We start from the raw sequence: 12,527 nt of genomic DNA on the forward strand, positions 1-12,527 counted from the left end.
AAAGTGCAGGGTCCAGGGTAGGGACCTAGGTTGCCCTGGTCCAAGAGTGTACTGTATATATAGTATCTATATAATGCCTGCACGTATGTTACATAAGTGAATACCTTGGTCTGGATGTTCTGTCAAAACATGTCCCACACAAATCTCTGTCAGAGATTTCAAGGCTAGAGACGGCAGGAACTAGAGAGATAACATTTTCTTTGTGTGGCACCTACTTTATTTAGGCAGAGATACCTCTTGACGTTGCAGTGCAGATGTGATTATGTCAACTCCCTGCTGAAAGCCTTAAAGGGGAATAAGGGACTATTTATTTGGAAGTCATTGTATGAACAGGTTGTGTGACACTATTAAAAAACACAGATGTCAAAAGAATCTCACCAACAAAGATTCAGACAGAAGATTTGGAGGTTTCTCAGTCACTCTCTTGCACCTGTCCCCAGGCTTCCCCTCTTCCTGCCCTGCTCCCCATCACATAGGTAGTACTCAGCACTCCCCTCCTCTGGAAGCCTTCCTCAAGCTCTCAGTCCAGCCAGGTGCACCTCCTCAGGGCTCCCACGGCACTGCAATTGCTCCCCGCCCATCAGTCTCCCCGCTAAGTTGTTGCACCCTGAGGTCGGGCCCTGTGTCTTATCAGCACTGCCTTCCCACAGCTCATCCTGGGATTCGGCACATGCTAAATTCTCACTAAATGCTTCTTGCCTGATCACCAGCAGCAATACGGAGTTACTTTTATAGCTCTTCACTACCAGGGGCTCTAAGACTACCAAATTCAAGCAAAATTTTAACTCCTGAAGAGAGACATGGTCTGAGAATAAATCAAACACCTGAACACATAGCACCACAGACATGGAGACCATTGGGGGCACATATGGATATCACATATGTGTACTCTGAAGTTTTTTAATGTCATTCATTTGTAAAGTGGACCTCAGGTTATATGCCTTTAAAAAGGGAAGCATTTCTTTAAAAGATGGCAATCACGCTTTTTCAGAAAGAACGTATACGCACACATACACACACATACTTTACCTGCAGATCTCAAAATTTTACCCTTACTGAAACTAGATTAAGGGTGCTAGCGACACCTATCAGAAACTGCTTCTACTTATTTGAAATCTGGCATACTATTATCTATTTTAAGCAAGGTTAACTACATGGGGCAGATGTGTTACTTCAAGAAAACGGAACGTCATGGAAAACCAATTGCCTTTTGACATGAAACCATGGAAGATGTTATTTTTACCTGCAATCCAGGACTACTGGTAGAAATATTAGGCACTGGACAATAATACCCAAGACATTAAAAAATACTGAACAACCGCAGGGGTCTGATAACTTTGTTAATCTTACTTAGAGGCATCTACAAAGGAACAACACCCTCAGTGGAGTAAGCGATTAGTCCAAACTGTAGTGACCTCTGAGGGAATGCCCCTCCTGGCCTCGTTTACTCTGAAAGTTTTCTTGGAAGAGTCAGGAAAAGAGGAAGCTTATGCAAAGGAGGAGGGTCTGATTTCTGCTTCTTCCTCTTCCACATCACACCTCTCAGTTTCCGACCTCCTTCCCGCTCAGAAGGCCGTTTGTGCGTCCCAAGGCTGGGGCCTCAAAAGCAGATGCTGCTACAGCTGCATCCCAGGTAGATCTAGTGGCTCAATTTGAAAGCCAGCAGCTTCTTAGTATTCTTTCCTCTGAACAATCGAATGACCTCTGTTGCCACCAAGGACTGAGGTCCTCCTCGCAGCTTCTGGGGCCCAGATCAGAAATTGTGCTACACGGTACAAGCTTGGGCCTCACCCTCTAGGGCAGCCAGACCTTCATAAGGAGGACTGGAGTCAAGAACTAAACGATTTCAGACGTTTCTCACAAGGAGAACTAAAACCCAAACTACCAAACTGCCTGGGCAACTTCATCTTTCATCTTGTTCAGAAAGATACTTGGTTCCCCAAGTTCATCCTTTATTAGAAATCTCAAAACAAATCACAAGCAAACTTGCTCTGCTCACTGTGCCCTGAATGGACATTTCACTGCCTACCTACCTTCCATTCTCCAGCCCCATCTCCCTGGACCCAAGGTCCCTGCTCATCCATAAGTGTTCACTGACTATGCTGCCAATGGTCTCACTTTTCTTTAAATTCACTTGCCTATATGAATCGCTAAAGGAGCCAATTAATCACCATTGAACATTGGAATTATTCAAAATCATTTGCATCTCAGCAGCTTTCTCTTACTACAGCCTTACATTGTTATTTGACCTTTCCTGTCTTGCCCTCCCCACTAGATTGTCAGCCTCTTGAAGTGAGGATATGTCTCTCTCCTTTAATTTTCCACACAGTAGGTCCTTAAAATTACGTTTTCTGAACATCCTGGGATGAGGGTAGGGAATGGCTTGCAGGAACAAACAGTAATTAACAGCTCTTTCTTGCCCATTCTCCTTCTCAGCTGGGGCTGCCCTGAATGGAGCCATTAATAAATGTTCCACTCCCTACTGATAATAAGTGTGAAGACTCCCCCAACTAAACCAGGTCTGAAAAATTGTGGGCCAAATTTCTGAAGATCACCGCAAGCCCAGGCATAAAGGGGGAGGGCCCAGCAGGTAGCAGTTACCAGAGGGTCTGTGAAGGTTACTATATATATATATATATATATATATATATATATATATATATACACACACACATACACACACACACGTGCAGAGCCTGCCCCAAGGGCTCTAAGACTGGAGGAGGATTAATGGGACTAAATCACCTAAATCTGACACTTTCACGGTGGCAGAACCAGTTCTGAGCTTTCTCCATGCTCTTGCCTACAGCAGGGCCAAGCAACTACTCAGTTTAGATCCCTAAGAAGGGGCGGGGCCTCTCCTCGGCTATTGGCCACCAGTACAACGATGTCAAAAAGCCAAGCACGGGGGCTTCCCTGGTGGCGCAGTGGTTGAGAATCTGCCTGCTAATGCAGGGGACACGGGTTCGAGCCCTGGTCTGGGAAGATCCCACATGCCACGGAGCAGCTGGGCCCGTGAGCCACAATTGCTGAGCCTGCGCGTCTGGAGCCTGTGCCCCGCGACGGGAGGGGCCGCGATAGAGAAAGGCCCGCGCACCGCGATGAAGAGCGGTCCCCGCACCGCGATGAAGAGTGGCCCCCGCTTGCCGCAACTGGAGAAAGCCCTCGCACGAACCGAAGACCCAATACAGACAAAAATAATAAATAAATAAATAAATAAATAAAAAAGAAAATCCTTTAAAAAAAAAAAAAAAAAAAAAAAACCCAAGCACGCAACAGCCAGAATGGCTTGACCTAGCCTCTTCTGACAGTAGCCCACCGACAGCTCCTGGCAGCCAGCCTTGTGCTGCCCGAAACTTCCCGTAGAACGCTGGCAGGTTCCGTGCTGCCCCAACTTCTTGCAGGGGGCCACCAGGAAGAGCAACTGTCTTAAAAACGAATAAAACGAGTCGCGCTCCCACTGCTTCGAAGCGACTGGTGTGCTCGTCTAAAATAAAAAGGTTTCTGTCTGCAAATCCCGTTTGCTCGCCCGGTAATCCACCCCCGCCCCCAGCCCGGCGTGTCCGACTCGTACAGCTGTTTTTAATCCCTACTTTTCTCACTTGGCGTCCCGGGCTCCGGTTGACCAGACGCGGAGCCACTTAGCGTTTCCTCCTCCCCCTACCGGGGTCTGTCCTCCCTCCGCCATCTCCTTCCCCCCGCCCCCCCCCCGCCTGTATCCCCGGGGGGCAGAGTGTGGGAAGAACGAATTTCCGCCCGGTTTGCTCGCCACTCGCAGGCTTGGGTCCCTTCCGGACGCAGCCTTGCACACCCCCGGCTCCTCCCGGGGCTGTTCCACCCAGGCCGCGCTACCGGTCCCGGACTGGGAGCGAGAAGGCGCGGGCTTCGGGGGCCGAGCCGCCCCGGCGCAGCAGCCAAGCCGCGCCCGGAGGAGCTCTTGGAAGGGCTCCCGCCTGCAGCTGGGGAATCCGCTGGCGGGGAGAATCCGTGCCAGGGAATCCAGCTCTCCGGACTCAAGCTGCAAACAAAAAGCTCAGGTCTTGCTCCCTCCCTCCACGCCCCCCCGCCCGCGACGCGCACCCGGAGAAAGTTCTGCAAAAATGCAACAAGTAGCACCCGGAGCTCGCGGAGCGCCCTGCGCCTCCTGACTTGGCCAGGCAAAGCCCGCCTGCAGAGACCCGGGCCAGCCACCGGACAAAGGGCGGAGGAGGGGCTGGACGGCGCTGCGAAGTCCGAAAGAGGCCATTTAGCGACTCTGGCCAGGCCAAGGGGAATGCAGAGGAGACACAGAGCCGGCGGGCCAAGAGGACGATCCGGCCGCAGAACGCAGGGCGGGCGGCGATGGAGGCTGCCCGCGCCTTGCGCTTCCTGCTCGTGGTGTGCGGCTGCCTTGCGCTCCCGCCGCGGGCCCAGCCGGTGTGTCCGGAGCGCTGCGACTGCCAGCACCCCCAGCACCTCCTGTGCACCAACAGGGGGCTCCGCGCCGTGCCTAAGACCAGCTCGCTGCCGAGCCCGCAGGACGTGCTCACCTACAGCCTCGGCGGCAACTTCATAACCAACATCACGGCCTTCGACTTCCACCGCCTGGGGCAGCTCAGACGGCTGGACCTGCAGTACAACCAGATCCGTTCTCTGCACCCCAAGACCTTCGAGAAGCTCTCGCGGCTGGAGGAGCTCTACCTGGGCAACAACCTCCTGCAGGCGCTCGCCCCGGGCACGCTGGCGCCGCTGCGCAAGCTGCGCATCCTCTACGCCAACGGGAACGAGATCAGCCGCCTCAGCCGCGGCTCCTTCGAAGGACTGGAGAGTCTGGTCAAGCTGCGGCTGGACGGGAACGCCCTGGGGGTGCTGCCGGACGCCGTCTTTGCCCCCTTGGGTAACTTGCTCTACCTACATCTGGAGTCCAACCGGATCCGTTTTCTGGGCAAGAACGCCTTCGCCCATCTGGGGAAGCTGCGCTTCCTCAACCTCTCTGCCAACGAGCTGCAGCCCTCCCTACGCCACGCGGCCACCTTCGCACCGCTGCGCTCCCTCTCCACCCTCATCCTCTCGGCCAACAGCCTGCAGCACCTCGGGCCGCGCGTCTTCCAGCACCTGCCGCGCCTTGGCCTACTCTCGCTCAGGGGCAACCAGCTCACGCACCTCGCGCCCGAGGCTTTCTGGGGGTTGGAGGCCTTGCGCGAGCTGCGCCTGGAGGGCAATCGGCTGAGCCAGCTGCCCGTGGCGCTGCTGGAGCCTCTGCACAGCCTGGAGGCGCTGGACCTGAGCGGCAATGAGCTGTCCGCTCTGCACCCCACTATCTTTGGCCACCTGGGCCGGCTGCGCGAGCTCAGCTTGCGCGACAATGCGCTCAGTGCCCTCTCCGGGGACATCTTCGCCTCCAGCCCAGCCCTCTATCGGTTGGATCTAGACGGCAACGGCTGGACCTGCGACTGCCGGCTGAGGGACCTAAAGCGCTGGATGGGTGACTGGCACTCGCAGGGCCGGCTCCTCACCGTCTTCGTGCAGTGTCGCCACCCTCCGGCCCTGCGGGGCAAGTACCTGGATTACCTGGATGACCAGCAACTGCAGAACGGGTCTTGCACAGATCCCTCACCCTCGGTTTCCCCGACTGCCGAGAGTAAGCCGCATGCCCTACCCACAGCCCCGGGGAAGGAGGTGGCGCCCCCTGCAGGTGCCCTCGCGGAGGAGCCGCCGCCGCAGCCACAGCCACAGCAACGGGGTCGATTTCTGCCAGGGGTGGCCTGGGATGGGGCCGCCAGGGAGCTTTTGAGTAACCGCAGCGCCCTAAGGCTGAGCCGGCGGGGCCCGGGCCTCCAGCAGCCGAGCTCCAACGCCGCTGCTGCCGCGGGCCCGGCGCCACACCCACTGGACCTCCTCGAGAAGCCTGAGCGGGGACGTCCGACTCCGTCGGATCCTACCCACACGGAGCCCACCCCGACGGCCACGCTGGGCTCTGCGCCAGCCGGCGACCCCTGGCAGCGCGCGGCGAAGCAGCACCTGGCTGCGCAGCAGCAGGAGAGCACCGCCCAGTCCGACGGCGGGGTCGGCCTGCCGCCGCTGGTATCCGACCCGTGTGACTTCAACAAGTTCATCCTGTGCAACCTGACCGTGGAAGCAGTGGGCGCCAACAGCGCCGCGGTGCGCTGGGCGGTGCGCGAGCACCGCAGTCCCCGGCCGCTGGGCGGCGCGCGCTTCCGCCTACTCTTCGACCGCTTTGGCCAGCAGCCTAAATTCCACCGCTTCGTCTACCTGCCTGAGCGCAGCGACTCGGCCACGCTTCGCGAGCTGCGGGGAGACACCCCCTACCTGGTGTGCGTGGAGGGCGTGCTAGGCGGCCAGGTCTGCCCGGTGGCTCCCCGGGACCACTGCGCGGGGCTGGTCACCCTGCCGGAGCCTGGGAGCCGGAGCAGCGTCGACTACCAACTGCTGACCTTGGCCCTGCTGGCCGTCAACGCACTGCTGGTACTCCTGGCCTTGGCGGCCTGGGCGTCACGCTGGCTGCGTAGGAAGCTGCGTGCCAGGCGGAAGGGCGGGGCCCCCGTGCACGTTCGCCACATGTACTCTACCCGACGGCCCCTGCGCTCCATGGGCACCGGCGTGTCCGCCGACTTCTCTGGCTTCCAGTCGCACCGGCCGCGCACCACCGTGTGCGCGCTCAGCGAGGCTGACCTCATCGAGTTCCCGTGCGACCGCTTCATGGACAGTGGGGGCGGCGGCGCGGGCGGCAGCCTGAGGCGGGAAGACCATCTCCTGCAGCGATTTGCCGACTAGGTAGATCCGGGCCTCCAGGGGTGTGGAGACCATCTCACTGGCCTTGAGGAGCCACCTCTCCGCGGGCTCCCGCAGCCCACCTCAGGGGAAGATCTTATTTTATCCGACCTTCTCTTTTCCCCCTTTTGTGCGCTTGCCAGAGAGGCCAAAGGGGACAGATGGCTAATTCTGCACCACCTCCCAATCCCAGTGCTCACTCGTGAAGTAAATGGATGGTATTGGTGGTCAAGACCAAGAGTAGGGGACAAATGGATGGTGGGGTCCAGAGGTGGGAGGCCTTCTTAACGTGCAGACATTGGTGCAGCTATGAGAATGGATTTTTTTTTTTTTTTTTTTTTAGCATTGTAATGCTGTAGGCTGGTCCCCTTTGGGATAGAAAGGGGTGCACCTTGCTCCCTACGTCACCAGAAACAGATTTGGATGCATGCTTTTTTTGTTTGTTCAGTGTCAAACTGAGGAGTTTTGTTTCTATTTAAGGAAAAAAGAACTTATTACCATTACAAAGGAGGCTTGGCAACTGACTCCACTGGCCTGGTGGTCTCTGCCAAGAAGGGTGATGTTGTAAACAGGTGGTAAAGTTTAACACACTCGCGGAGGAACTCTTTGTTGGTTGATAGAACATTCAGGAAAACTTAATGTTTAAATAATTAGAGACGCTATTTTTTTTTTTTCAACAATGTGAAGAGCTCTAACATTTAACAAACTGACCAATAAACTCAAGGACTATTTTAGTTGAGCCGGGCAGTTCAACTATTTCCCTTTTAACATTAACACCACAAAAACTTTTGCTGACCTTGGGGTTAACTAAGATTACATAGTTTCTCAGGAGAAGGCTGCATGCAAGACTTCTCTGTCAGGGTTGCTCCTGTGGCTTTTTAATTTTATTTTTTTAAACCTATATGTGGAAAAGGAAATGTCAATGCCACGCTCGATAGAAGAATGTAACGTGTACATAACCGATGACCCCATAGGGAATGCCGGTGTTCTAGTTCACTTACCACATCTCTGACAACCTGTCCAGATTGGAATAAATGTGATGTGGTACTTCTCACGTTTTTATCAGTGACATTAAGTCGACTGTGCCCTACTTCTCTTGAGCTGCACAGTTAAGTGATCAAGGTAATTTCCTAATAGGAAGTGAGCAAAAGGTGACTTGCAATTGATAGTATAATGTTTGATCATGTTATTGTCTTTATATGAAAGAGTAGAGGGGGAAAATGTGAAAAAAATGTACATCGGTGGTTGTGTGTTTCTACTAAAACCAGAAGATTATGAGTACTTAAACCTCACTGTGAAATAATTATATATTTTGCAAATGAATCCCTCCATTACCCAGTGTTTTTTTCCATGTTATTAAATCTTATCTTTTAGTTAATAATTGCAGTATTTCTTTTAAAGGTTTTTGTTTTAAACTTAGGGTTAGGCTCCTTTATTTGTTCAGTTGTTTTCAGCTATTTGGGATACTTTCATTCCCTGATATTTATGAAGTAGATGTTTATCACTAAATGTAGTGCTTTGGTTTACATTAATAATTTTGTGTGTGGTCTAAAAACGCAGTCCCTTGGAAGATGTACAGGATGGTTGTATTCACCGTGCTTATAGATTCATTGGCAGTGGGGTGCCGGGGAGGCCACTGCAAAGGTGCTAAGGCTAACAGTGAATCTTCTGTTTAGGGCCTTAAGCCCCCGAGGGTCCTGAAGACTCAGGGAATCTATCATAGTCCAGGGATCCTTCAACCCCATTCCACTCCTTTTATGTTTGGCGTCCATTGAGCCAGGCCTGCCGTTGTCCCAACAGCTGAGTAGGGACACAGGGATTTAAATGAGCTGATCTTTGTTTATGTTCAGATGAGTAAATGTCCAGACCACTTAAAGTACAGCTGTTTTTCTGGCAGTCTTATCCGTGGGGTCCAAACTTAATAAACCACAGGAAATAGACTGTTATTCTTAGTTTGCTGCCAGGGCTTGCTTCAGATTCCAAGCGTATTGGTACTCGGGAGAAGTGTAGTTGTTTGCTCTTATTTGCAACCTTTTGGTTATCTTGCACCTTTTGTGCTCCTAGCTTTTTCATTCAGAGAGCAATTGCATTTCTTAGCTCTTGCTTTTACACAGTAGTGTAATAAAGTGAGTCCCATTGAAAGTCTGAAAAAGACCTCTGGTTCTTCCCACCACCTACCCTTTCAACTGCAAAAATCACTGAAAATGCTTAATGCCTAAATCCATGTAAAAACACTTTCACTGGAAAGTCTTTCAGTGGGAAATGAATAAATGTTATACATTGTTATGTTCAGTTATGTCAATAAACCCACTTACTAACGGAGATGTTTTCTTGTTGGAGTTTCCAAATATTTTATACCCTTTCGTAATGGTACACTGCATTTTTCTACAGCAGTTTTCATCAATGGAAATGAAACATAAGCTGGGAGTCTTTCCTCTTTCATTGTCTTTTAATTTCCATTTCCACAGTAGAGTGTGGACTTAATTTTTAAGAAATGCTGTGTGACTTTCTAGCCAGAGAAACAATGAGATGACTCTAAAAGCAGGTGGTCAGCTGTGGTGTGAAAATGCTGTTAAAACACCAGTGACAGCAAAATGATGGGTCTCAGCAGGATTCAGCTGTTTAAAGGACACTGAATTAGAAGTCAAGCCCTTTGACTCTCATGGTCAATGAGAAGGAATTACCTTGAACTGGAGGCCATCTTTGCCATTACGAAGTACATGAAAAATAAAATTCCTAAAGAAAAAAAGAATAAACTTTGTAAGAGGTAGGAGTGTTCAGTTAAAGAGCCATTGACACAGTCTGGAATGTGTTGGGGTCCTCGGCTCAGCCAGTAAGATGATTGCTTTCATGAGGGCAGATCATTTTGTGATGCTGCCAGGTAATAATTAGCATGTGATCAGACCACCTTCACTGATTTGCCAAACACCTGGTTTTCACCAGAAGTACAGTAACAGGGGCAGCTACTGTATATTAAGAAACTATTACAATAGACACTGGATTACCTGGTATTTGTACTTAAGCACTCCCCCCTTTGCCTCTGAGAGTTGGGGATAAGTGATAATGAAGCATTCTCACGCCAGAAATGTATTCAAAATTCCAGACCATGACCCGGGATGAAGACAGATTTCTACCCAGCCTCATATCTTCATCATCTCAGAGAATTATAACATCACTAAAGTTCAGAATGATTTTAAAGAAGTGGTGAAAGAATTTTAAGTCGTCTGAGATTGCATTCTTTCCATTTACTTAATCTCTTTGCGCCTTAGCTTCTGCAGCAGTTAAAATGAGAATCCTGGGTCCTGACTCCATAGTGCAATTTTAAGGAATAAATGGGTAAAAAACGTTAGCACCGGTTACAGGGCAAGTGTTCAATAAATATTAGATGTATTATTGGTAGCAGTATTCTGTGTGCAGGATGACAGTTGTATGATACATTTTAGAAGTTTCACGGACAAGGCATTCTGCCCTAACCAATTAGAAGATTCATATAATGAGATTACGGTGACTCTCCCTTCCCCTTGTTTTGTTTAATTGAGACTCTTCTATAATTTAGTGTGGAAGGATAGCTCTTGAAATACTTTCTCATTACTTAAAAAAAAGAAGTGAATATGCTAGTACTTGAGCAAACTTTCCTTTGTTTAGTAAACTGTTGGCGTAAGTTAATTCATCCTTTAGATCGGAACTAAGGCTGCGTAAATGGTCTTGCTTACATAGGGCCCCTCTTCCCATTAACTTAGTGATAGCATTTCCAAGTGTCCTTTTAGTTTACCCAGAAGGATACTTTGCACACACAAGTGCTTTTTTCCTAGGGATTTCAGGTCACTTCATCCTTCTCAATCATGTGGCAAATAGTGTTCTTTTCATTTTGCACGGGAGACTGAAGTTTTTGGAGATTATACTTACTTTTATTGACTACTGAAATAATTAGGAAAAAATGTAGCTTCCTGAAACCTGGTTGCTTTATCTTGAGGCAGACAACCAACATATCCCATTACATATGTTTGAGAGATTTTTAAGCTCCAGGCAATGTGATTCCGTAGGGACACAGAAACGTGGCTTTGTAATTTGGCTGTGAACTGGCATCGGACACTAGACAAATAAATGGTCATGTGCCAACATTGCAAGCAACAGCAGCTCCTGGCTGTGGAACTTCGTAACATTTCTTTCAAACTCACCAAAGTTTTATAAATGCTAGCTCTGTGCCATAGTTAATGCTGAGACAGGCAGCACTGTTGTATGTTAAGACCAGCTGTAGCCAAGTAGCAATTATTCACCTTTCCAAGTTACAGTTTTTGATGAAGTAATGCTTACCCTACAGCTGACTGTATACTTAACTCTTAGTATATGTGCACTGTAGCATGTGCAGACATACTTTTAATGGTGACCACCCTCTTATTCCTTTCTTTCTCAATTGTGGTGTCTTTCTAAGGATTTTTATTTTAGGAAATTAAACTGAGTGCAAATAATACCAAACACCCATATTAGCACCATTCAATGACAGTTAACATTTTGCACTGTTTTTTTTTCAGCCTTAATAAATGTCTTTATTGACAAAACCCCTGATTTCCTTCCCCACACTCTGTCTTCTCAAGTAACTACCACTGTGAGTTGGATATGTGTCCTTCTAACAGTCAGTTCTCCTTATTCACAGAAGTTATGTTGTATAAGGTCACAGCAAACATTGAATTAGCAAATACTGAACCATTGCTCCCAGGAGAAATTCAGGGTTAGGTTCCTATGAGTCTCTGGTCACAACATTTTCATCAACCTATCAATATATACCCTTATTTTATGTGTGTTTCTGTTTAAAGACACCTTATTTAATATATATCATTAATTTATTAACATTGAACTCATGCCCAACAGCACCATAACTCGTGCCTGAAGGAAGTGTATCTAACTTGTGTGTTTTCCCCCAAGACACATCACAGCCTTTCTGCACTTAGGGACACTAGCCGGCACTTTTGCACTGTGCTTGGGAGCCCTTTTGAACAGCAAAATCTCCAACAAAAAGCAGGAAAATGCAAAAAATGTGGCACTAAGAATATTCCCTTCTTTTTATGGCTAAGTAATAACCCATTGTGTGTGTGTGTGTATATATATATATATATATATATATATATATATATATATATATATACACCACATCTTCTTTATCCATTAATCTGTCGATGGAGACTTAGGTTGTTTCCATATCTTGGCTACTGTAAATAATGCTGCCATGAATATTGGGGGTGCAGTTATCTTTTCAAGTTAGTGTTTTTGTTTTCTTTGAATAAATTCCCAGAAGTGGGTAGCTAGATCATATAGTAGTTTTATTTTTAGCAATCTTTTGTCTTTTAAATGGTAACCACATCATGTGGTTGTATTGTTGATGATGGTGGCTTTGGTTGTGTGTGTTGAGGCTGGAAGTGGGAAGGGTTTCTTTTAAAACAATTTTAGTTTGATATTTTCTAGTTATTCTCTCTGAAGTGTTTTGCTCCCTTGCTACATGTGCAGAATCTCTATATTTCTTCTTTGGGACTGCCTATCATACATTTAAACTGTACCTACTTGTGTGTCTTTTCTTACCTTTGCACACTTACTACTTCCCCAATTCTCAGGAAGGGCTCCACAAAGAAAAAAGGACTAAGTACATCCCTGGGCTAAGTATATCCCTGACCCCACCCGCTCTGGAACCACTTTTCAGAAGGTGTTGACCTCTGCTTCCCATCTCCTTTGAAAGACTTTCTGACACTCTTTGTGCCAAGGAA

The 12,527-nt window shown here is 48.9% G+C and overlaps 1 protein-coding gene and 1 long non-coding RNA gene across 8 annotated transcripts in view; one reads left to right on the top strand and one right to left on the bottom strand.

Moving 5' to 3' along the window:
* Positions 1-6,428, bottom strand: part of LOC103011907 (uncharacterized) — a 58,236-nt gene extending 51,808 nt beyond the window's left edge. For 6 of the 7 annotated variants that reach the window (XR_009008883.1, XR_009008884.1, XR_009008882.1 and 3 more), the window contains exon 1: positions 6,310-6,428. This is a non-coding gene — a long non-coding RNA (uncharacterized LOC103011907). Of the gene's footprint in view, positions 1-4,529; positions 4,615-6,309 lie in introns of those variants that run through there. The other variant, XR_009008880.1, reaches the window with a different exon arrangement.
* TRIL (TLR4 interactor with leucine rich repeats) overlaps positions 4,036-12,527 on the top strand; it is an 85,828-nt gene continuing 77,336 nt past the window's right edge. Inside the window, exon 1 of the mRNA XM_007193503.3 lies at positions 4,036-6,774. Within this exon, the coding sequence (XP_007193565.2) occupies positions 4,342-6,774 (2,433 nt within the window). The 5' untranslated portion in view covers positions 4,036-4,341. The remainder of the gene's footprint in view (positions 6,775-12,527) is intronic.

The sequence above is a fragment of the Balaenoptera acutorostrata genome, chromosome 7, assembly GCF_949987535.1.
Source record: "Balaenoptera acutorostrata chromosome 7, mBalAcu1.1, whole genome shotgun sequence".
NCBI classification, from domain to species: Eukaryota; Metazoa; Chordata; class Mammalia; order Artiodactyla; family Balaenopteridae; genus Balaenoptera; species Balaenoptera acutorostrata.